The sequence below is a fragment of the Trichechus manatus genome, unplaced genomic scaffold, assembly GCF_000243295.1.
Source record: "Trichechus manatus latirostris isolate Lorelei unplaced genomic scaffold, TriManLat1.0 scaffold00037, whole genome shotgun sequence".
NCBI classification, from domain to species: domain Eukaryota; kingdom Metazoa; phylum Chordata; class Mammalia; order Sirenia; family Trichechidae; genus Trichechus; species Trichechus manatus.
In genome coordinates, this window is record NW_004443973.1 from 15,266,414 (window position 1) to 15,292,587 (window position 26,174).

The window sequence follows — 26,174 nt, forward strand, 5'->3', positions numbered from 1 at the left end:
ACAGAAAGGGCCACATAAACCAGAGACTTCATCAGCCTGAGACCAGAAGAACTAGATGCTGCCTGGCTACCACCAGTGACCGCCCTGACAGGGAACACAACAGAGAGTCCCTGATGAAGCAGGAGAAAGGTGAGGTGCAGAACTCAAATTCTAGTAAGAAGGCTAGACTTAATGGTCTGAATGAGACTGGAGGAACCCCGGAAAGCATGGCCCCTGGATTCTCTATCAGCCTAGAACTAAAGCAATTTCTGAGGCCAACTCTTGAGACAGGGATTGGACTGGACTGTGGGACAAAAAACGATTCTCATGAGGAGTGCCCTTTTTAGCTCAAGTAGATACAAGAGACTAAACGGGCAGCTTCCATCCGGAGGTGAGATGGGAGGGCAGAGAGGGTTAGGAGCTGGTTGAATGGACATGGGGAATGGGGGTGGGGGGAGGAGTGTGCTGTCACAGTATGGGAAGAGCAATTAGAGTCACATAACATTGTATGTATAAATTTTTGTATGGGAAAAAATAAACAAAAAATTCTATTCTCTTTAGAAGCAATTCTTTAGTCCTCCCCTTCAACTGTGACTCTGTGATGAAAGGATATTCATGTGTCCATAGAGGGTCACTATGTCTCTCTCTCCTCTCCATCAGCCATAGCCCTCGGGGCTAAAACAACAATAACAGCAACAAAAAACAAACCATTGCCTTTGAGTTGACTCCGACTCACGACAACCCCATGTGTTACAAGAGTAGAGCTTCTCCCTAGGGTTTTCTTGGCTGTAATCTTTTACAGAAGCAGGTCACCAGAGTTTCCAGTGGGTTTGAACCACCAACCTTTAGGATGGTAGTCTAGCTAAAGGGACCCCATTTTATTCTGCCCCTGCACAGTGTATCCTGCATTTTGTCTCTCATATGCCATCAACCCACAATCTACTTATCTGCAAGCTAATATTTTTCTATTTTTTCTTGCTTCTTAGCATAAATTAGTATTTCTTTCCTCTTCTAATGATCTTTGGGAGAAAGAAATCATTTTGCTGGGTTTGATTATAACAAAAGTGCCCTACCTACATCTTTAAATGTCAGAAGTGGAAGATATTTTAAGGACTTTTTAAAAAAATCAGAACTTGGGGCTTAGAAAGTGACTTCTAAATTCAAGAGGAACAGAAGCAATTCTATGGTTCTCTTTGAGTAGCTCAGTGAGGGGGAGTTTGTGGTGCTGGTGGCCTTGAAAGGTTTTACAGAGGGGAAGACATCACAAGAGAAATACCAAGGAGGTGCCCTCGTATGATCAGAGCATTTACAGTTGCAGGGAAGCGGGGAAACAGCTCAGCCATTACTCCTGACCTCTATGCCCCCACGCCTGCTCCTGTCTCCTCCTCCTCCTCACTCCCTGGTGGCTTCTAGGGCATTTATGTCCTCGACCTGGATATGTAAAAACCTCTTCCTGAATTCAGCCTAGATGAGATAAAGATGTTTTAAAAATAGTACTTGGGAAGAAATCAAATTGAAAGCAGAACAAATCTCCCCAGAGAAAATTCAAAACTGGGGACCCTGACAGACTCCAGATACATCTCCTACAGTGACAAGAGCGCTTCACACTGCCCTGTTTCTTTCATTACCTCAGGCCTACCTGCCTGGGGGTTAGATGAGTTACACACACCCCTGGTGTCGGTAGATATAAGGAGCTTCACTTCTTGGTCAGGGGGATTCTGTCCTTCCCAAGCCCATTTCCTAGTCTCCGTGAGTGTGGATTCCCAAGTCTCCCTTATCAGAGTGGAGTTTTTTAAAATGTAAATTTGATCATATGCTTTTCTTACTTAAAAGCCTTTATTAGTGTCCCATTGCCCTTAGAATTAAGTCCCAAGTCCTCCATGCTAAGAATTACCTGTTTACCTCCATGCTAAGATTCCCTGAGGAATCAACCAGTCAAATGTCCAGAGTCATCCCATCCACTTTGCCCCACACTCATTGGACAGCCCTTTGGTCCTTGCACCTGCTGTGCTGTCTCTCAGATCTGGGTCTTTGCACGTGCTCATTTCTGCCTGCAATACTCTTCCCCTTGGCTAACTTGCCCTCATCTTCAAGGTCTCATGATAAATGTGCTTCCCCTTCTCTCGAGACAAGGGCAGGTCCTCTGCTTGAGGTCCACCAGATCCCCACACTTCCCGTTTAGTCACAGTCACCAAGTTTGTAACTGGTGTATCACCTGTCTTCTCTGTCACAGTATAAGCTCCAGGAGGGTAGTGAAAATGTCTGGTTGGACAGCGGGTGCTCTGTAGGATTTTTAGGTTGGGTAAATCAGGTCCTTGAGGATTTCTCCCTGGGTGTTAGGTTGTCTTGAGCTGACCTGATGGTACAGTGGTCAGCGTACTTTTTCTGTAAAGGGCTAGAGAGTAAATATTTTAGGCTTTGGGGGCCATAAGTCCCTGTTACAACTACTTAACTCCACCATTGCTGTGTGAAAGCAGTCATTAACAATACATAAACAGAAGTGCATGGCTGTTGTCTTAGTTATCTAGTGCTGCTGTAATAGAAATACCACAAGTGGATGGCTCTAACAAAGAGAAATTTATTTCCTCACTGTAAAGTAGGCTAAAAGTCTAAATTCAGGGCATCAGCTCCAGGGGAAGGCTTTCTCTCTGTGTCGGCTCTGGAAGAAGGTCCTTGTCCTCAATCTTCCCCTTGTCGAGGAGTTTCTCAGGGACAAGGACCCTGAGTCCAAAGGAAGCGCTCTGCTCCCGGTGCTGCTTTCTTGGTGGTATGAGGTCCCCAACTCTCTGCTTACTTCCCTTTCCTTTTATCTCTTGTAAGATAAAAGGTTGTGCAGGCCATACCCCAGGGAAACTCCCTTCGCATCAGATCAGGGATTCAACCTGAGCAAGGGTGTTACATCCCACCCTAATCCTCTTTAACCACAGGCAGAGGTTATGATTTATAACACACAGGAAGATCACAAAATGGAGGACAACTGCACGATATTGGGAATCATGGCCTAACCAAGTTGACACATATTTTTGGGGGACACAATTCAATCCATGACAGCTGTGTTCCAATAAAACTTTATTTGCAAAAAGAAGCAGTGAGCGAATGCCCCTATTGTAGTAGCATCCTCAGCCTGGGAAGATCTCGGCTCCTGAGAGACCTAAGCTCACCCTGACCTGTTTTTCTTTTATTCAGTTTTCCTGAAGTACATCCTAATTATTTGTCTGCTTGGTATATCAGTTTCTAATAGAGATATGTTTAAGCCTTCCATTACGATTGTGGACTATACTGTTATGTTAGATTATTAGATATATTTAATCATGTCTTTTTGGTGGATTGCACCTTTCATTACTACATAGTGTCCCTGTTTATCTCCATTACTGCTTTGGGCATAGATTCTATATTTTCTAGCATTAATATTGTTTGTCACAGCTTTGAAAAATCAGCATTTGCATGATATGTCTTTTTAAAAAATTACTCAATTTCAAATTGTTCCTTATGATTTTATATGTCTTTTATAATCATATATCTGGACTTCTAAAAATTCAGTAAAATGATCTTTCTGTTTTTAACAGCTTTGTTGAGGTATAATCTACATACACAAACTTCACCTGTTTAAAGTGTACAATTCAATTTTTTAGTATATTTCTAGGGTTGTACAACCATTACCATAATCTAATTTTAGACAGAGTTTAGTTTTGACTTTTTTAAATCTAAAAAGTTATTTTTAATATCATTATGTTATTAACTGCCCTGATAGATTTTGTTAATTTTTGTGTTCCCTCTTGTTTCTCTCTTCCATGACTCCTTTCTGGTCACTCTTTCCTTCTTGCCCTGTCCTCTAATAGTTGCTTTGTACAGATCTGTGGGTGTCAACTCTTGGCTTTGAATGTCTGAAGTTGTGTTGAATGATTCTTTGGCTTGGTATAAAATTCTAAGTTAAAGGTTATTTTTCCTTACCATTTAAAGACATTATTTCACTGCCTTCTAGCTTCTACTGCCGATGAGAAAACTACTGTTAGTCTGTTATTTCCATGTGGATAATGTATTTCTCCCTTTCATAGCTTTTAAGATATATATATATATATATATCCATGATGTTTTGTTATTTCAGTATGATATATTTAAATTTTGATTTATTTTTGTTCATTCTGAGCAGTTCTTAGAGTCTACTGCTAATTGGAGAAATCAGGTCTTTACTTCTGGAAAATTCTTAGCAATTATCTCTTTAATTATTACATATCTGTCATTTTCCATTCTATTTTCTGGGATTCCAGTTAGATGAGTTAGAAGCCTTTCACTCTACCTTCATTTTATATTATATTAAACTATAAAAAACCCATTGCAGTAAATCAATTCCAACTCGTGGCATCCCCATGTGTTACAGAGTAGAACTGCTCCATAAGGTTTTCTTGGCTGCATTCTTTACGGAAGCAGCTCGCCAGGTCTTTTTCTGTGGAGTGGCTGAGTGGATTCAAACTGCCGACCTTTAGGTTAGCAGCAAATCGCAAACCTCTTGCACCGTCCAGGCACCTATTATATTATACTATATATATAGAGGTCGAGTGGTTAAGAGTTACGGCTGCTAAGCAAAAGGTTGGCAGTTTGAATCCACCAGCCTCTCCTTGGAAACCCTACGGGGCAGTTCTACTCTGTCTTATAGGGTCGCTATGAGTCGGAATCCACGCGACCGCAACAGATTTTTTAACAGGTGTATATATATATATACTCACTCTCTCTCTATATTCACTCTTTATATCTTCTCTCTCTCCCTGTAACCTCCCTGGGTCTGCAGTTCACCATAAGAAATAATCCCAGGCAATGATGAGAGTTAGTTTTTTTCAGGGTTCTCTCAGTGCAGGAGGCCCAGCTAGCCCCTGGATTCAAACAGAAAGGTGATCTCTAATCCCGTTTCACACAGGACACTTTTTGTCCTTTCAGGAGCTGAACTCTCACACTGCCTCTCTGGCTCCAGACCCCTAGGTCCAAACACCAGCAGCTTTTGTGCTCTGCTTAACTCAGGGCATTCTTCCATTTCCGTTCATGGAGATGTTTACCTTTATTTATTTGAGCCTGGCTGTAGATCCTTTCTGCCTTTCCTTCTTCTTCTTCTTCTTTTTTTTTTTTTTTAACATGTTATCTATTGTAGCTCTGTTTGGAGCAAAGGAAGTTAATGAAGCATAAACTCTGCTGAAATTCTAATCTTCCACTCTTTACAGACTGATTTTTCCACTGTGAATAAGACTAACCATAACTCTGTGACAGACATTTATATTTTATTCAGAGAATGTCTCTTGTTAGTTCCCTTGGTCTCAGCTGGGCTCACCATGTCCTGAACCTTGGGTTTGCATTTACAATGGAGCACTGAAGGCTGCTCACCAGTATTTGGGTGTTGTTAGATCCCAATTCTCAAATACACTGACCCAAGAAGGTCACCAGTTGCTATGCACTTCTCATTGTTTCTATCTTCATTCAATAAATAAATAAACAAATAAATAAATATTAAAGCACAGAGAAGCAGAAAGAAAAAATAAATAAAAAGAAACCATCCATTCAACAACCAGAGAAAACCATAATCCGTGGTTTGGATTTATCCTTTCTAATAATTAGGCTCCTTCATGGACTAATTAACCAAATAAAAATCTACTTTTGTCTGAGCTTGATTAGTGAAGGTTATTTCTTGAACCAAATTGTTCTTGCATTTGTATACTTTGATTACAGAAAAGAGATAATAATTGCAATGATTCTTTTATTTTATTTTACAGGGTGGTTGGCTACAGATTACAATTACTATGTCTGACTCAGTAATTCTCCGCAGTGTGAAGAAATTTGGAGAGGAGAATAATGGTTTCGAGTCAGATGGATCATGTAGGTGGTTTTTTCTCTGTCTCTTGTACAAAGAGAAGTGAGAGCAAAAAGCAGGATGAGCTAGTAAAGTTTCAAGCAACAATATGGACATGATTCTTACATACAACTGTGTCGTCCTCCCGAGAATCCATGTAATGCAATGCCTGAAAGTATTAGGTCTGAATGCAAAAAGGTGGATAAGTAAAAACTGAGTTGAAGCCTATGCACATCTCTTGCCTGTGTGGAGTAGGGTTGTTCCAGCACTGGCTAGTAGCATTAACTTTAGTCGTGTTGTTGTTGTATGCCCTGGAGTTGATTCCGACTCATAGCGACCGAAGGTTGTGGTTATTGATCACAGTAGTGACAGAGCAATCATTTAGGAGTCACAGCTCCCCGAGAGGAACTGCACCAAGGCTCTGCTGGCTGGAATAAGATAACATGGAAAGGGGCCTATGGCACTAATATTTGGCCTGTAGTGAGTACAGATGATTCTAAACTCTTACTATTTTTTAATCCTAATGATTTTATATTTTACCAATGATGAAACAGAAACCAAGACTTAGATATGTTAAACACCTTGGCAACAGTCATATGACTAATAATGAAGCCAGAATTCTAATCTAGTCTGTCTGATTCTCAAGCCCAAGATATTAACCTCTATCTGCACTATAAAAAGTCAGCCGTCGTTGAGTTGATTCTGACTCCTGATGACCCCAAGTGTATCAGAGTAGAATTGTGCTTCATAGGGTTTTCAATGGATGATTTTTTTGGAAGTAGATCACCAGGACTTTCTTCCAAGGCAGCTCATGGTGAACTTGAATTGCCAATCTTTTTCTTAGCAGCCAAGTGTGTAAACTGCACCAACCAGGGACTCCATCTGCTCTATAATGCCTCTTTACTCTTACGCCACATGGTAAATTAAAATGCCAGGGAAACCAGGAAGAATTGCCCATGGTGATGGATGATGTAAACACCTTAAAGGTCTTTTCCCTGTCACTTCCTTATACCCATGACCCAGAACCCCTACTTCCATCTCCTACCTCTGCATTTGCTCTGCCCTACATTGGGGATAATAATATGTGGCTGAATTCTATGGCTTCTACTGGTATGGAAGTGTCAATAAGATCTTTTTGCCTAGTTAATTAATTTGTGGTCTATATTATAAGTAGATAAATAGTGATGTTTCTAAAGAACAAAACAATAAATATTTGTATTATTTTATAGTTGAAAAAAATCAAGTTTCTTTAGCTAAATTGGAAATATTGGTCTCCAATATTCAGAAGGTACAAATATTTCATGTCCTGGGGCAAAGTCCAGAAATGTAGCTGAGGCAGCAGTCCTGAATGTTAAAGCATATCTTCTTCTATAATATGCGCAGAGAGAGAGAAACACCAAGAAAAGAGAAAGAGCAAATAATCATTTTGCAATGTTTCATGTACAAAAATATTTTATAGGACTGTTTTTCAAAAGCAATACTACTAATTATTATGTTGCATTTTATTATTATTATTAACTACTTTATGCATTGTTTCTATTCTGACAGATAACGATGATAAGAAATCAAGGTAAGTGATTGAGTGTTTCAACAATGCAGCATCTTTTCTAGAAATAACTGAATAATATTCTAAAAAAAGAACAAGGACAATATTTTCATACACATTGCACATCCTATAAAATAGTAAATAAAATCCCATATAATCCACTCTTTTCTTCTTTAATGCATGACTATAATTAGATTTCAAAAACCTTTTGGAATATCCCTTCCTCATTAGCTCCAAATTTCCCCTGGGCATCCAGGAACACAACAGAATTCCTGCCCTATTAGAACAGAAGGAAAGTGGACTACAAGTATGATTTCATGGAAACAGGGGAGGCCCCAGAACCCCCCAGGCAAATAGTAGAAACTTAAAATTAAATTATTAGATATTTCTCTTTTGTTTAAGAGTTTGAATTCTGATATAAAACAAACAAATGTCAGTTTGTTACACTTAGGTATGAAAGCAGGATTAAATGGGATCTACTTTAGAAGACAGAAGGGAGGCACCAGGTGAATTCTGGAAACGGAGGTGGTGGGAAGGGAGGGGTTGAAGTAATTTAAGAAATTGTGAATAATTCATGAAAGGGGAGGAGGTAGGTTGAGTGAAGTTACCTTTGGATTAGGTGTGGTAGGGTCAGCCTGGGCCTGGGTGGGAAGGAGATGAGAATGCGTGTGGATGCAGATGAATGGCAATGAGAGGATGAGCAGGAAGTGAGAGGATGAGCAGGAAGCTGAATGAGTTCTTTTGTTTTGAGATGAATCTAATCTATTCCTGGTAGATGCAGTAACATAGAATGAGAAGATCATGGTGCAAGTTTGACAAAGCTGCTGAGGGAAATGGGGGGGAGGGAGATCTGTAGACTAAAGAAGTACTGTGTAGAGGGTTTGAGCTAAGGCTGGAGATCATACATTCACTCACTCATTCATTCATTCAGTTCATAAATGTTAATTGAGTGCCTACTAGGTGCCAGACACTATTATAGGTGCTGAGGATATAGAAGAGAACAAAACAGGCAAAAATTTTTGCCCTTGAGGGGCTTACATTTTAGTAAGGGAGACGTAATAAACACCATACACAAATAAAATATATAGTATGATAAACCCACTAGTCCCGGTGGCATAGTGGTTAAGCACTCAGCTGCCTACTGAAAGGTCAGTAGTTTGAACCCACCAGCTGCTCTGCGGAGAAAGAGAGCTGGCTTCTCTAAAGATTTACAGCCTTGGAAATTCTATGGGGCAGTTCTACTCTGTCCTACAGGGTTGCTATGAGTTGGAATCAACTCAACAGCAATAGGTTATGGTAAATCCATTGCCGATTGAGTTGTTTCCGACTCATGGTGATCCCACATGTTTCAAAGGAGGACTGCATTCCATAGGGTTTTCAATGACTGTAATCTTACAGAAGTAGATAGCCAGTCCTTTCTTCCAAGAAGAAAAAGTAAACATGAAAACAGAGATATGAAATGGTGGTGGGGGTGTTGAAATTTTAAACTTTGGCCTGGGAAAACTTCATTGAGAAGGTGACTTTTGCTTGAAGATCTGAAGGAGGGGAAGGAGCTGCCCTTGGTATCTGAAGACAGATCATTCTGGGAGAAGGGACTAGCAGTGCAAAAACCCTGAGGTGGGAACAAATTTGATATAGACAAAGATCAGCAAAAAGGCCAGGTGAGTGGAATGGTGAGAACAAGGAGCAGAGCAGTTGGAGATGAAATCAGAGAGCTAACGGGGCCAGACCAATGATGGCCTGGGATGTTTTAGTAAGGATTCTACTCTGAGTTCAAAGGGGAAGTCAGAGCATTGAGTGAAAGACATGACATGTTATGGCATCAGTTCACATGGTGGTGAGGTTCTCTCAGCAGGCTTAGCAGCCCTGCTAGAGGGGCAAACAGCTGGAAGGATGCAGAGATGGAGTTTCCATGGAAAAGGGAAAGGGATTGAGAGTGTGGTCTGAATGCTGGGCTGTGGGGCATGGAATGAATGAGGAAGGAAGAAAAATCTTGGTGGGACTGTAAGTAAATGAAGGGTTTAAGGATCTGCAGGTCTCAACTGAGGCAGACAGATAGGTGAGGAACGAGGAAGGAAGTGAGAAAATGAGATGCATGGACAGTCAGAGTGTCAACAGAGTTCCTGGTGATGGTAGGTCCACAGAGTGTGTGACTAGGTGAAGTGGAGCTCCCTGGAGTTGAGAAGGTCAAACCAAAAAAAGAAAAAGAAAAAATCAAATCCATTGCCGTTGAGTCAATTCCGACTCATAGTGCCCTTACAGGATGGAGAAGAGCTTCCCCATAGGGTTTCCAAGCAGTGTCTGGTGGATTCGAACTGCTCACCTTTTGGTTAGCAACCTGAGCTCTTAACTACTGCGCCACTATAATCTCTAGAAGAGGTTAATCTAGAAGAGTAAAAGCTTGTTCTCTTTAGATACTTGGCTTGGCAAGAGGAGCCCTGGTGGCATAGTGGCTAAAGCGCTCGCTGCAAACCAAAAGGTTAGCAGTTCAAACCCACCAGCTGCTCTGCAAGAGAAAGATGTGGTAGTCTGCTTCTGTAAAGATTACAGCCTTGGAAACCCTATGGGGCAGTTCGACCCTGTCCTTTAGGGTGGCTATGAGTTGGAATTAACTCAACGGCAGTGGGTTTGGTTTGGTTTTGGCTTGGCAAGAATTTTTCAACCAGTGAGAGCTTTCTTCCGTACTAAAGAATGACTCATAAAATCGTCAGCTAGGGAGAACTCATGTTTTGGACAGGACCGTTCTTAAATCCCTGTTTTTCTCCTCAGGTCACAAGATGAGAAGAAAAGTCGCAAGGTTCAAGTTGGCTTCTTTCAGTTGGTAATAAACTGCCCTGGGCATGCAGCACTGTAGGCCATGAAGGTTTTAATTTATGACATCGATTTTGCAACTGTGACTTGTTCTGATCCTGAAGGAAGTGTTAAATATTTAGTCATATTAGCCTGTGTGATTACTTTTTTCAGTTGTAATCTTTGCCCATGTGATAACATGCTGAATAATGATTAGAACTATGTTGCTGATTAATCACGCAAATCCTACATGGTAGATTCAGAAAAGTGTCCTGGAAAACAATTACTAAGCCCCAAAATATCATTTTAACGAGGAAAATCATAACAATAACAATGTCATGTGTATTTATTCTTATGACAAGTGTTTAGAAATTTCATAGTATAGGTATTTTCCCCAAATTTGCAGAGGGTAGAGGTATTTAGGCACAAATAGGCACTCTTCATTGCCAATGTCAGTTCTGTGAGCCCGATTTATGCTGTTGTTGAATTCCCTGCAGAGTGTATCCTCTTGGCAGTAGCATTGCAACAGGAATTATTTCCCCCTTAAGTTGTGAACGAATAGCTAAGAACTAAATTACGCTCACGAGGGAAAGGGAACAAATTTAGGGACCAGAAAGAAATAGCATAAACTAATAATGTAAAGGAGTTCATGGGTGGTGCAAATGGTTAATGCACCTGGCTGCTAACTGAGAGGTTGGAGGTTTGAGTCTACTAAGAGGCACCTTGGAAGAAAGCCCTGGCAATCTACTTCCAGAAAATCAGCCACTGAAAAGCATATGGAGCACAGTTCTACACTGATATGCATGGGGTCACCATGAGTTGGAATCAACTCTAGTGGCAACTGATTTTTAATAATGTAGGAATCTAAAGTTTTAAATAATAATTGATATACAGTTAATTTTGATCTAATTACTGTGAACTCTACTGTTCAGTCAAGATGATTCCCATAAAATTTGATGTTGGGTACTATTTATCAGACTCTAGTAACTAAAATCAAATTGTTCTCCTACCTCTACTGCTTTTTACCCATAGATGATCTTTGAACTTTTTGTTTTTCAAGTTTCGGTTTTGTTCATCGACTGACATTTGGCTGATGTTTGTGGGAAGTTTATTTGCATTTCTCCATGGAATGGCCCAGCCCGTCCTGCTACTTGTTTTTGGCACAATGATAGATGTTTTTATTGACTATGACATTGAAATACAAGAACTCAAGACCCCTGGGAAAGAATGTGTAAATAACACCATAGTATGGATCAACAGCTCCCTCAACCAGTATGTGACAAATGGAACGAGTTGTGGGTAAGCTGCTATTTTTTATTTTTGCTCATATCTTAAAATGTCATTGAAAATGTATAAAGGGGACTTTATTGGTTGAGTTGGAGTGGTATTTAACACAGAACAAACAGAAACATAAATTTGTCTGTATTTCTACAAATTACTCTTCTCTGAGGCTCTTTCCCTCCTACTGGGTTTTCTAGTCTTAATAATAGGATCACAAGTTATCCATTAAATACATCATTTCAGTTAAATCACTTTGTTGAATAGAGACTTGAGCTTCACACTACCAGTGATTTACCCCACTAAGGAAATGACCCATGAATTTTACTTTGGCCTTTGCCATGTCTCATGATATCCATGAATTCCTTTCTTCTCCTTCTCCTTTTTGCTAACTCCTTTTGCCCTTAGCTTCTCTGGATGTGGCCGATGATCCACTTGATCCAGAACCTTCTCTCTATAATGGTAATTTCATAAGCATGCTACATGACTTGGGAAGGAGCCCTAGTGGCACAATGTTAAGTGCTCAGCTGCTAACTGAAAGGTCAGTGCTTGGAACCTACCAACTGCTCAGTGGGAGAAAGGACCTGGAAATCTGCTTCTGTAAAGATTACAGCTTAGGAAACCCTATGGGGCAGTTCTACACTGTCCTATAGGGTTACTATGAGTCGGAATCAACTTGATGGTACACAACAAAAACAACAACATTACTTGGAGTAAGGCCTTGGTCAGTAGTTGAGTTTCCATGGGAGAGCAGTGCAGCCATGCAGAAATAGCCAGACTTAGATGGACACACTCTCTGTGCCACTATTCTCTTTGAGATAAGTCTGAAAGGCTGCCCTGTAATTGGTGAGTCTGTAGTGTAGGTAGGGCTGACTCACTGTCATAGCGTGGACTTTGTAACCTGCGTTAGGGGCAAAACAAGCTCATTTGCACGTATTAACTCACATACTCAGGCTTGAGAACCAAGGGCGCATCTTGACTAGGAAGACACTTGGAATGGCTCTCCCAAATGAATTTATATTTTTACCTTCATTTTTGAAATTTGCTAGAGGCTTGATTCCAGACTATGAATAAGTCTTTCCGAATCACTGACGCTCTTCCATAATATCTACTCTTAGGGTCATTCATTCACTCAACCAAAATCTGTTCAACACCAACTATGTACCAGGAACTTGTGTAAACATCAAGGATCCAGTGGTTTGCTTCAGAGTGTAGTCCTTATCCTGGAGGACCTTCGATATAGCTGATGAAATTATCAATAAATCAATGATCATTCAAATAAATATGTAGTTACAAACTGGTAAGTGTTTGAAGGAAAAGTGCAGGATAACACACAAAGTGCAGAAATATCTTTTAAAACTTAACAAGCCTACTTATTAGAAATAAATTTCTTAATGCCTGAATACATCTATTTCTTTTCTAAATTTGGAAGTATCTTTTCATCTGAAAGGCTCATAGAACAGTCTTTAAGTCCTTCATTTATGTTGGAAGACAGAAATGAACTGCTATTTACAGACTAGTATGACCTAAAATATAAAGTTAATCACTCCCCACTTAGGGAAAAAATGCAATCAGGCTTATGTATAACGTAATTTAACCCAAGCCATTAATAACACTCATGAAAATAAATTTTTCAATGAGAAATCCTGTGAGTATATCCTGTTATGGCTAAAAATTTGGAAATAAATGTTACAGGAGCCAAAATTTGAGGTATATACACTCATGATACCCATAAAACTCCGTTGCAGTCGAGTAGATTCCGACTCATGGCGACCCTATAGGACAGAGGAGAACTGCCCCATACGGTTTCCAAGGAGCGGCTGGTGGATTCAAACTGCCAACATTTTGGTTAGCAGCCAAGCTCTTAACCATTGTGCCACTAGGGCTCCAAGGTACTCTTAAATATTTTTTTAGATGAGTTAAAGAATGAATCTGCCTTTAATGTTTGAGTCACGGCATCCAAAAGGAAGAAAATTCACTGTGGTTACTCATTACTCAAGGGCAGTGGTAGTTCAGTGCTAGAATTTTCGCCTTTCATATGGGAGACCCAGGTTTGATTCCTGCCAATGCACCTCATGTGCGGCCACCACCTGTCTGTCAGTGGAGGCTTGTGTGTTCTATGATGCTGAACAAGTTGCAGCGGAGCTTCCACACTAAGATGGGCCAATCTCATTGTGCGTAAGGTCACCATGAGTTGGGACTGACTCAAGGGCAGCTAACAACAACAACAATTCACACTCTATTCATTCTTTCTGGGTCATTTACCTGACGGTAAGCAAACTGTGCAAACTAGGTGCTTTTAAGAGTCCATTGACTTTGGCTAAATTCAAACGTGTAACATGAACATTTGTCCATTTTTTTACTAATTTTTGATGAATATCTGAAACTGTGTAAGCCTTACCTTTCTTATGCCATTCCTTTACCAGGAACTCCTTTGACAATTTAAATACTATAATTTTGAGTTATTATGGTCACTGACGTGAATACTGTTTGTTGTACTTCTGAATAACACTTGTTTAGCTTTTATGTAGTAAGGTTACTGTGAAAGTAGACTTGGGTGGGGCAGAGGAGAAGGGAGAGGACATGTAAGTAGTTAATATACCTCCAAAGTTAGCCAACTCTTTCACAAATTTCTTACTTGGGGAAAGTATATCATGAAAGATACAATATCACTACCTATTATAATAGGTGTATTAGTCTCAGAATACACAAGATAACCCAATAATTTTAGCAGCATAAGCATGCATGGTAATGATAGAAGCTGGTTTTACTCTTTTATTATATTGTCTTCCATGTATCATTATAGCCCATTGAATGGAATTTCTAGGCAAAGCTTTCTAAATGGCTCTCAGTGAATAACAGTTATAAGGATTACATAACACCAGGCCTCCTGATTAGCTTATTGGAATTTCTGCTCCAAATAGCCAAATAATAAGGTAAAAGGATGAAAGAATGGGAAGTCTAAATACTACAATGCAATTTACTTTTTAAAATTTTCTTTTATCCATTGGAAGTATAAAAACTCAAAGGGAAGCCACAAAACGTTTTATAACTTAATTGTGGGGGTGAAGTACTATAATTTCTGTCATATTCTATTGCTCACACAGACCAACCATGGCACAATTTGGGAAGGGCTACACAAGAATATGAATGCCAGGAGACAAGAAACATTGGGGACTACTTGGAGACTGGCTACCACAGCCATTTAGAAGCTTGTGTCCTTACCTGGCCCACATACAGATGCATCAGTGTGAAAATCTGAGGCTATACTTTCTATTGGATTTAGTCTATTTTCTTAACAATGTACATTTAGTTTATGCATTCATCTATTCAGATAATATTTTGAAATTAGAGTCTTTAAACCCATGTTGTTGTTGATGTTTGATCCTGTTGAGTCAATTTTCGACTCATAGCTACCCAAAGTGACAGAGTAGAACTGCCCCATAGGGTTTCCTAGGATGTAATCTTTATGGGAATAGAGTGCCAGGTCTTTTCTCCCATACAGCCGCTGGGTGGGTTCTAACTGCCAACTTTTCAGTTAGCAGCTGAGCACTAAACCGTTGCATCACCTTGGCTCCTTTAAATTCATGCACTTTTTTAAACAACTTTTTTTGAAATATAATTCACATACCATACAATTCACCTATTTAAAGTGTACAATTCAATGGCTCTTAGTATATTCAGAGTTGTATATCCCTCACCACAATTAATTTTAGAGTATTTTCCTTACCACAGAAAGAAACCTTGAGAACCCCCGAAATTCTTGCCCTGAGATCATCTTTAACCTTAAACAAATAATATCTCCTGAATCTTCTTAAAACCAAAAATAGTTTAGCTTAACTACTAAAGAATGTCTGCCTTTAGCATTGTGTTTTTTCAAGATCTATCTGTATGGGATCAAACTGATAACAGCAACTTGAAAGATTAGACAGGAAACTTAGGGGGCAGTGAGTTTATGTTAATGGGGGAAGAACAACTCAGAAAAGGAGAGTGAGAATGGTCGCACAACTTGAAGAATGTAATCAATGTCACTGAATTGTACGTGTAGAAAGTGTTGAACTGGTGTATATTTTGCTGTGTATATTCTCAACAAAGACAAAAAAGAAACCCCACACTCCTTAGCCATCATGCCCCAGTTCTCCATCCTCCTCCCATCTCCCTAGGCAGTCATAAATCTAACTTCTGGTCATATAGATTTGCCTATTCTGGAAATTCCATATAAATGGAATCATAATATATTGTCCTTGGTGACCGGCTTCTTTCATTTAGCATGTTTTCAAGGTTCATCCATGTTGTGCCATGAATCAGTACTTCATTTCTTTTTATTGCCAAATAGTATTGTATAGTATGGATAAACCACATCTTGTTTATCCATTCATCAGTTGTTGGAGATTTGGATTGTTTCCACTTTTTGGCTATTATAAATAATGCTGCTATCAACATTCTTGTACAAGTTTTTGGGTGCACATATGTTTTCACTTCTTTTAGGTATATATATAGAAGTAGAATTGCTAGATCTTCTGGTAACTCTATGTTTAACCATTTGAGAAACTACCAGACTGTTTTCCAAAGTGGCTGCACCATATTACATTGCCACCAGCAGTATATGAAGGCTTTTGATTATAGGTTTGGTAGGCTAAATAATGCCCTCCCCGCCTCAAAAGAAATCCAAGTCCTAGTCCTGTAAACTGTCAATGTTACCTTACATGGAAAAAGGTTCTTGGCAGATGTGATTAAGATAAGAATCTTCAGATGAGGAAGATTATTCTGGTTTATCCCGGTGGACCCTAAATGCAATCACAAGTTTTTTTAAGAGGGACAGTTAATAAGACAGAGGTAGAGGGAAAATAGTTAATATATCGTGGATTTCCAGAAGAATGAACAGATCGGTATTAAGAAAAATTCAACCAGAATGCTTGTTAGAAGCGAGGATGGCGAGACTTTGGCTCACTTACTTTGGACACATCAACAGGAAAGACCAATAGTTAGAAAAGGACATTATGTTTGGTGAAGTAAAGGGTCATGGAAAATGAGGAAAAACCTCAGTTAAATGGATTGACACAATAGCTGCAACAATGGACTCAAACATGCTAACAATTATGAAGACAACACAAGACCATGCAGTGTTTCTTTCTGCTGTTATACAAAAGGTCGCCATGAGTTCAAAAAGAAATCAAGAAATTCATCCTCTGAGTGGGATGTGCAGTAGTTCAATGTCTCCTAATGTACAGCAGCTTGGAACTTTGAGGCACAAAGCACCTAGATCATCTCAGAACAACTGCTGTTCTATTTTACCATAGACTACACATATCTAGATCTTGTGCAAAACCACAGCAGAAGAACAGTTTCAATTTCATTGTTCTCAGGAATAAAATAACCTAGTTTCACCCAGGGAATACATCAATGTAACAAGTAATTCGGATTGTGGGCAAAACCCCATGCTATGCGCTTTCCAAGGTTCTGATTTAACATGATTGTATTCAACGAGAGTGATAACCCATTGTGTTTGTAAGTTTTCAGGTAGGCTGACAATTTGCTATGAGAAAAAAGAAGCATGAACTAATGGCAGAACTGAAGTCACAATTAAATAAAGTATAGGTTACCCTAGTAAATTTAGTAAATGTAAAAAAATAAATAAATAATTGAAATGAACTAGTCTTGAAAAAGTTACGTGCTTCCTGTTCCACTTATATGATGTTGTCAAAAAGAGGAAACTATAGTGATGAAGAACAGACTAGTGTTGCCAGGGGTTATGCATATGTTAAATTCATAACTGTACACCAAAAGAAAAATAAGTTAATTTTACAGTATGATAATTAAAAAAATTAATAAGAGAGACTTCCACCTCTAGGAAGATATAGTAGACATATTTTTTCCCTATTCTTTCCACTAAGTACAACTACAACTTCAGGAAACTATATATAAAACAAACATAGACTCTAAAAAGTGGAGAAGAGAAGACAGACTGGTTAGGGATCTCAAGATGCAAGGAATGACATGTTTATGAGTTCTCTGGGTTTTCTTTATGACTCATATATCCTAGACTGGATGCTGGAAAAGATGGCAACCCAGAAACACCAACAGGTACAGACCAAAAAAGTCCCAACAAAATTTTGTTCTGTCTAAATAAAGGATGAGGAAAGGGACAGCCTAGCAAGAAAGAAAACTCTTAGACAATAATTGTTCTACTCCAGCTAAACATCACAGAGAAAACTGTGACCCTACTCTCACCCATGCCAGCGAAGGTTGAGTAAGGTTGATTAATAACCCTTCCCTCTTCACTCACCAGGTGATGTCACTGGAGAACATGTGTGGGGTCTGAACTTCTACCTCCACAAGTAGTACAGTGTCCCTCCCTCTACCTGCTGGGTTGGGATCAGAAGAGGCTTACTGGAGAGTCAGGACATTCACCACTGTCCTCATGAAAGGGGAAATCAAGACATTCTTAGGTGAAGGAAATAAAGAAAATTTGTCACAAGCTGACTTGGCCTTAAATAATGGCTAAAGTAAGGTCTCTAAATAGAAAGGAAACAATAAAAGTAGGAATCTTGGAGGATCAGGAAGGAAGAACATGGCAAGAAAGTAGATGGGCAAATACAAAAGACATTCCTTCTCTTGAGTTTCCTAAAGTATGTTTGGTGATGGAAGCAAAAATTACTGCACTGATGCAGTTCTACTATAACACTGTCTGATGTGGAAATATTTAAGACAATATATTATTAATGGGAAAGAGTAAAAGACTGTAAAGGGAGATAACATTCTATAGTTTGCTCAAGCTGATAAAATGACAATACCAATATACTGTGATAAGTGATGTATATATCATGTCATTCTTACAGCAGCCACTAAAAATACTATGCAAAGAGATACACTCAAAATCACTATAGATAAGTCAAAATTAAATTTATGAAATGTTCAAGTAGCCTGTAGGAAGTCAGGAGAAAGAAAACAGGGAAATGAAAAACAGAGAGAACAAACAGAAAACAAAAAATTAAGTTACACTCTTCAGCTCTAACATATTATCATTACATTAAATGTAAATGGTCTAAATACATCAAATAAAAGACAAAGATTGGCAGAATGGATTAAAAAACAACTGTATGCTATCTGCAAGAAACTTCAAATAACAGAGCTTAAAAGTACATACAGCAAAAACTGATAGAACTAAAAGGAGAACGAGACCAATTCACAATTAGAGTGAAAGATTTCAATACCTCTCAATAGCTAATAGAAAACTAGACAGAGAATCAGCAAGGATGTAGGCGAACTCAACAACACCAAACAACTGACAGGATTTAATCAAGATTTATGGAATACTCCACCCCAAACAGCAGAATACATATTTTTTTTTCAGTGCCTATGGAGAATATACCAAGATTGAACATATCCTGGGCCATAAAACAAACCTCAACAACTTTAGAAGTATTAAAACCATGCAGAGAATATTCTCCAACCACAATGGAATCAAACTAGAAATCAATAACAGTAAGATAACAAGAAAAACCCAAACATTTGGAAACAAGGCAAGAATGTTCACTCTCTCCACTCTTATTCAACATAATACTGGAAGTGCTATCCTGTACAATAAGGCAAGGAAAGGTAATGAAAGGTAATAAAAGGTGTACACAAAAATCTGTATACAAATAGCAGCTTTATTTGTAATACACAAAAACTGGAAACAACCCAGATGTCCTTCATTAAGTGAGTAGTTTAAAAACTGTGCTATATCCATACCATGGAATACTTACTCAGCAATGAAAAATGAACAAATTATTGACAAATTTCAAGAGAATTAGGTTGAGTGAAAAAAGCCAATCCCAAAAGGTAACATATTCTATGATTTCATTTATATCATATTCTTAAAATAATAAAATCATAGAAATTGAGAACAGAGTAATGGTATCCAAGAGTTAAGGAGGGAGTGGGAGCAGGATGGAAATGGTGTGGGTATAAAAGGGCAACATAAAGGATCTTTGTGGTGATGAAAATGTTTTATATCTTGACCAAATCACTATCAATAACCTGGTTGAGATATTTCCTGTAGTTTTGCAAGATGTTACCACTGGGGACTGGATAAAGGGTACACATGATCTCTTTGTATTATTTCTTATAACTGCACATGAATGTACAATTATCTTAAAAATAAAAAGTTTAATTACAAACAAACAAAAACAGCTTCCTCAGAGGAAGAAAAATTGTGGATTCTCTGAAATGAAAAACGAATCAATCTTACAGTATGCTGCCATACTATGTAGATGTTCTATAAAGCAACTGTCCCCTTAATAAGTCATTTTTCCATAGGTAAATATCCTATGCATGAAGGAATACAGAGCCTCCAATGTTCTGAAACTGTGACATGGATATGTGACACTCGGTTTAGAGTTGACACTGATGTTCACTCCAATGTATCAGTGTTACAGGGTCTACAATAAGAACTATTGAAAGGAAAACTTCTTGTTAAGCAATGCACCTTGTCATAAAGACCTCCAAGGCATTTTAAATATAAATAAAATAAACAAATTAAATAAAATAAAATACTTTTGGCTTTAGTAAATCCAAAACCTTGATGTGTAAATTGAGTGATAGAATTTCATGATGCTGTTGTTTTCATAAAAAGCAAAGTAAGAATCCTCATATCTTTGTAAAATGTCTCTTACCTATTTCCTCTAATTAATTATCTCTCTCCCCTCTTCTCTAGTCAACAAATGAGTCAGGGGAATCTTAATTTATTCAACTAGATATATGTCAATTTTGTTAAGAAAAAAACGGTGTCCATTCTGTGGCCCAAATCGCCTTCACAATTTATAGAATTATTTCCAGGGTTTTATAACCACAAGAGCTTTCCACCATGCAGATGATGGAGAATTTGATACATACTCAAGGGAACCAAGCCAGGTCTACTGTCTTCCTTCCTATTTGATTTCTGTTAGGTTTTTCCTGTTGCTTAGACACAGAAATATTCTCAAGTAGCCTCTAAAATTCTAATAACTTCTTCCCAGAATGAGTTAACCACTTGTCTCACGGTAACCTCAGGGGTGAAAAGAATCATAAACTATGCATAACCTATGTGTAACATCCTGCAGCAACATAACTACCCTGAACTTTGCTCTAGTAGATCCCTGAGCTTGGTTGGTGCCCAGCACTCTTAAGCCACATATGTTTGTTCATAACTGGAAACTGCATTATTTGTGACAAAAACACTTCCTCCCCTCTGCTTAGAGTGGCTGTAGAAGGTAAATCTAAGTAAAATGTTGTGATAAATATTCATTGTTTTTGGACCGCTAAATTTCACTTCACAAATAGAAAACTAAGAACACTGCATTTTTTTATACGTTAGAAGGTTACACTTATAAACTACATTATATGTATTATACAGTGACACTAAGCTTTTATAACAGCCTCTGATTGTGGATACATGTAAGTTTATAATTTTTTAGGTCTTGTTTATTCTCTGGATTTCTCTGGATCATCATGATAGACTGGGAATGTGGTGAACACAGACATTTTAGCTGGTTTGGATATTGTCAGAGGGATTGAGCAAGGCAGACATTTCCTTTGCTAATTAGTAGTTTGAAAGTGAAAGCAAAATCAAGAAACATTTATTGAGTACCTACTATGTGTAAGGTATTACACCAGGCATTGGGCACTGTGGCCAAGCAGCTTAAGCACAGCCCTTGCCCTCAAGTAGCTTGTTAGTTAGCAAGACAACACATAAATATACTGTATATAAATATATTCAACGAAGATAATGAACAGAAACGATATAAGATGAGAGCATCTATGCTAAAGATGCTGATTTCTGATTTTTAAAAGAAATAGACTCTGTATCATTTCATCATGTCCCTGAGGGTCAGAATTGTTATCAATCCAGTATGTCGATTTGTCTAATTGTAAAATTCCTTATTTCCTAAAAGCAGTTTCAGAATATTTTATTCCTCCCCTCCCTGCTCCTGCCAAGCCTCAACCCTGCCCTACTGCATAGCAGTTATGCTGGGAAAATGCCAAAGAGCTTTCTTCATAGAACCCAAAATTGTGTTGCCTTCAACCTTAGAAATAGTCCTGGTGCATGAAACTTCATGGACTGTAGCCAGCAGAAAGACAGGGCTAATAAAGTGCTTTTTTTCCCCCTATGGAATGGTGACATACACATTTTTCACAGTGTCACTCTGAGATGGAGGAGTTGAAAAGCTGGCTTAGAATCCTGACGGAGATGACAGTAAACCTCCTACATCTCACGACCAGTGTCTTTTTCAGACAGCCCATCTGGCTCTTTAAAACCTTTCCCTAGCTGTGATTGCTCTGTCACTACGTATTGAGCATAAGTGGAAGGGGTCACAGTGGACAGAGAACTTGGCTGCTGTCTCGGGTCCCCTGGCTTCCAATGATTGCTGATTGGTTCTTTCGCAGACCTGTAGCATTTTTGCCTGTAAAAAAAAAAAAAAAGGGAAGGGGTGGTCACTTTTGCTGTAACTGATACTGTTAAGTTTATTTAGGGATTTGGTTGGATTCATTATAATTCTGCATAGACAAAATGCCTTGCACGTATTTAACAGATATTTTAAAATTTAAATTTATTTTAAATCCTTCTGTACCCACAAATGTAATCCTTGGTAGCTTAACCTTACTTGTGAGCCTTAACATTTTTTCCCTCTTTTGAAGGTTGGTGAACATTGAAAGTGAAATGATCACATTTTCCATTTACTATGCTGGAATTGGTATTGGAGCATTTATCGCAGGATACATTCATGTTAGTATCTTCTCCACTTTATTTACAGACTGATATCTGTGCTCAAAAACATTGCAATGAAATCAAGCTTCTGAGAAGCCCAAAGTACTATAGGTCTAGTTCAGGGGCATAAAATGTTAATGTGCTTTTGGCAGCTAACCACAAAGTTGGCAGTTTGAGTCCACTCAGAGGTGCCTCAGAAGAAAGTCCTGGCAATCTACTTCCACAAAATCAACCATTGAAAACCCTATGGAGCACAGTTCTACTCTGACGCACATGGAGTTGCCATAAGTCAGAATCAACTCAATAGCAACTTTTTTTTTTGGGGGGGGGAGTAGGGGAGGGATTTCATTGAATGAATAGATTTCTTTCTCTTCAGGCAGGAAAGAGGATACAAGCAGTTGTCTAGAGAAATAGAGAACAGACTCTTAGTTTTAATTTTGTGTCCTCCCTTGTCTTTCCCTACTCCATCCTCTCTTCTAACCTCAGTAATGGACAGTTGAGGTGTGAGTGTGGAAGGAAGGTGAGCAGTCTGGAGGAAGGTGGAGATGGTAAAGTAGAGGAAAGCAAAATTTACTTCCTTTTTCTCTTTCATTCTTAAATGTCTCACCAAGCAGCATTGCAATCCAAGTTCTGTATTCTAGATTTAACCTATGGAAGTGCCTGGGAGTCACTCAACCCTTTTTAAGGGAAGAAAAATATTTCATCTTTTGCTTTCTTCTGTAGGAAAAAAAGAATTCTCTACCATTCATTCAAGAATTCCAGCAAGATAGTGTTAGTTGTTAAAGAGAAATGAATTTTCCCCATCCTTTCATGGGAAGTTATGATGACTGGTTTGCTTTGCTTTGGTTGGGGGCTATCTGCCAACAGATTGCCTGCTTATGTTACAATGTTTGCTTTATTTTCTCTGAAAATCATTGACCAACAACCTGAAAAGCATATCTGAATACTTGCAGGGAGGCCTCTCAGGGGAAAAATTCACTTAGCAAAATAATGATTTAAAAGCAGTAATAAGTTTGGCACTCTGAGCCTTACATTGCACAAGAAAGTGAAGCTTAAGTCTAAAAGTCATGGGGTTGCTTGAGTGTCATAGCTAGATTTGAATCCAAGTCTTCCTGCTTCCATGCCCACAGCTGATCTGAGAGCTAGCCCAGAGCTAGTGCCTTTGTTCCCAAGAAGAGGCATATTGTGAATTCTTTCTCTCCTTTTCTCAACTGTTATTTTGAAATTATTTTCGTTTGAAAAGCAAAGAAGGAATTACTGAATATTGTTGACATTGCAATGCTAAAAATTTCTTGCTCCATTTCCAGATGTGCTTTTGGGTTATTGCTGCAGCTCGTCAGATACAGAAAATCAGAAAATCTTACTTTAGGAGAGTGATGAGAATGGAAATAGGGTGGTTTGACTGCAATTCAGTGGGAGAGCTCAATACAAGATTCTCTGAGTAAGTACTAGTAGAACAATATTTTAATGCATATGTGATTTTTCCGTAATAAAACCCTTGTTTCACAATTAAATAACAATTTTAAACATATTTCCAGTTATTTTTTAATATATTTTATATCTTAAATTGGACTTCTATAAGTAGCATATCAAATATGATCACTATAACTTGAAAGCCAGGCTACTTCAATTTGGTTTGTAGGCTCTTAATTAAAATATTAGAAATGAAGTATTATAGGAAAGACTTAAAAGAAGTGGGGTTATTCAGCCTTAAAAGGAGAAATCGAGAGATGTCACAATCTATGTGTCTACGAGGAAAAACAATACAATTGCAACTAATTATCTTGCTGTCTGTGGAGGCAATTTCAGCACACAGAAACAAAAATCCAAAATAGCTTTGAGAAAGAGTTGAACTAAAAAACTGGATTTAAATTTTATTTACACCTAAATACTAGTTTGGGTCATTAACAGTCCCTCAGAAGTTCTAAATGAGCCCTGGGTAATTAAAACCAGTTGAGTTGAACTTTGAGGTCCCATGAGAGACAATTAGTGAGTAGTGAACATAAAAATAGACTTGAAAACTGGGAGCTTTAGATTCCAGCACTTGCTCTGGTCCTTACCAGGATCTTCAACAAATAATTAACCTTGCCAGAGCCCTGGTGGTGCAGTGGTTGAGAGCTTGGCTGCTAACCAAAAGGTAGGCAATTTCAATGCATCAGCCACTCCTTGGAAACCCTATGGGGCAGTTCTACTCTGTCTTATTGGGTTGCTATGAGTCGGAATCGACTTGACAGCAGTGGATTTGGTTTGATTTTCAAACTACCATTGTTTAATCCCTGGGTAATTGCTTAAGTCCTTTTCTTGCTCTCAAGTCTCTGTTTTATCCATCTGGACAGAGATTAAGAGAATGTGCCCAGGAATATGAATTTAGTGTAATTATATTCAGTCAATAATCTGGAGTGCTTACCTTGTGCAAAACGTAAAGATAAGCCACATAACTCCTGCTCTCAAGGAACTTACAGCCTAGTAGGAGGGATAAGAAGAGGAAGCAAATAAATAATCAGAGGTAACATGTACATGCTAGATACCTCTCTAAATGCTTTACATAGATCAACTAGTTTAATTCTTGTTACTACCCATTGAGAAAGAGTCCATTTTACGGATAAGGAAACTGAGGCACAGAGTGGTTAAGTAACCTTCCTATAAAGAGCTGGTATTCCAATTCAGAGAATGTGGCTTCAGAGTCTGTGCTTTTAACCACTACTCTATACGGCTTCTAAGCAGAAAGTAATAGTTACACACACACACACAGAGTAATTAAATTTCTATGGAAACACAGGGAAGAAGATATTTCTTCTTCCTGGGGGATTATACAAGGTTTTATAAACTACGTGTTATATGAGTAAAACCTTGAGGCTGGACGAATTTAGTAGATATGAAGAGGGAAAGAAGGGCTTTTCAGGACAGAACAAGAGTATTAGCTATCACAAAGAACGAGACAAATAAGATGGTATCCAAAAGCTTTCATGATCACTGAGTGAACACCAGTTGGGAAAGCTGGGTTAGGGACAAACTTACTTGGTTATGAGGGAAGAGGTTTGATGATCTCCCAAGGTGCAGCACCTTTTCCTAGAGTTGAGAGACACTTGTGTTTCCTGAGGGCAATGGAGTACGGAGTTGGGAGTATTTAGAAGAAAAAGGTTGAGATTTCTCAGCAAGACATTTGAATTGTCCAAATTTGGTTTTGGTAACTGTCTTAGTCATCTAGTGCTGCTGTAACAGAAATACCTCAAGTGGATGGCTTTAACAAACAGAAGTTTATTCTCTCACAGTCCAGTAGGCTACAAGTCCAAATTCAGCGCATCAGCTCCAGGGGAAGGCTTTCTCTCTCTGTCGTCTCTGGAGAAAGGTCCCTGTGATGCATCAGTCTTCCCTTGGTCTAGGAGCTTCTCTGCACAGGAACCTCAGTTCCAAAGGACGTGCTTTGCTCCCGGCACTGCTTTCTTGGTGGTATGAAGTTCCTGTGTGTCTCTGCTCACTTCTCTCTTTTGAGACTGAGGCCGCTCAGCTTCTTGTGTTCCTTGTCTCTTCAGCTTCTGCTTCCTGTGGCCTCTTGGCCCTCAGGTCTCACACCCACAACTGCCCTGCTGGGGCAAGTGTTCCAAAGCTCTGCAGCTCTACCGATAAGTGCCCAGAAGCACCCCACTCTGCCAAGAAGCCTCCTGCGCACAAGCACTCTGCTCTCTTGCTCCGTGGGTTGGCTCCAGCCTTGTCTTGCTCTGGTCTCCTCGTTCTGCTGCTGGTGGTTCTCTGCTGCTGCAGGTTCTCTCCTGCTGTTGGTCCTCTGCTGCTGTCTCTCCTCTATCCATTCACAGTTCAAAACCACTTCCACATTTTAGGTATCTGTTAGAGCAGCACCCCACTCTCTCGGTACCAAATTCTGTCTTAGTCATCTAGTGCTGCTATAACAGAGATACCAAAAATGGATGGCTTTAGCAAAGAGAAGTTTATTCTTGCACAGTCTTGTAGTCTACAAGTTCAAATTCAGGGCATCAGCTCCAGGTGAATGCTTTCTCTGT

General features: G+C 38.9%; 1 protein-coding gene across 3 annotated transcripts in view; it reads left to right on the forward strand.

The window, feature by feature from the left end:
- The window catches only part of ABCB11 (ATP binding cassette subfamily B member 11), a 103,107-nt gene that overhangs the window by 6,960 nt on the left and 69,973 nt on the right, over positions 1–26,174 (forward strand). For 2 of the 3 annotated variants that reach the window (XM_004375544.1, XM_004375545.1), the window contains exons 1-6: positions 5,763–5,838; positions 7,361–7,382; positions 10,128–10,179; positions 11,209–11,447; positions 22,086–22,173; positions 23,463–23,596. In XM_004375544.1, coding sequence (XP_004375601.1) covers positions 5,763–5,838; positions 7,361–7,382; positions 10,128–10,179; positions 11,209–11,447; positions 22,086–22,173; positions 23,463–23,596 — 611 coding nt within the window. Of the gene's footprint in view, positions 1–5,735; positions 5,839–7,360; positions 7,383–10,127; positions 10,180–11,208; positions 11,448–22,085; positions 22,174–23,462; positions 23,597–26,174 lie in introns of those variants that run through there. The other variant, XM_004375546.2, reaches the window with a different exon arrangement.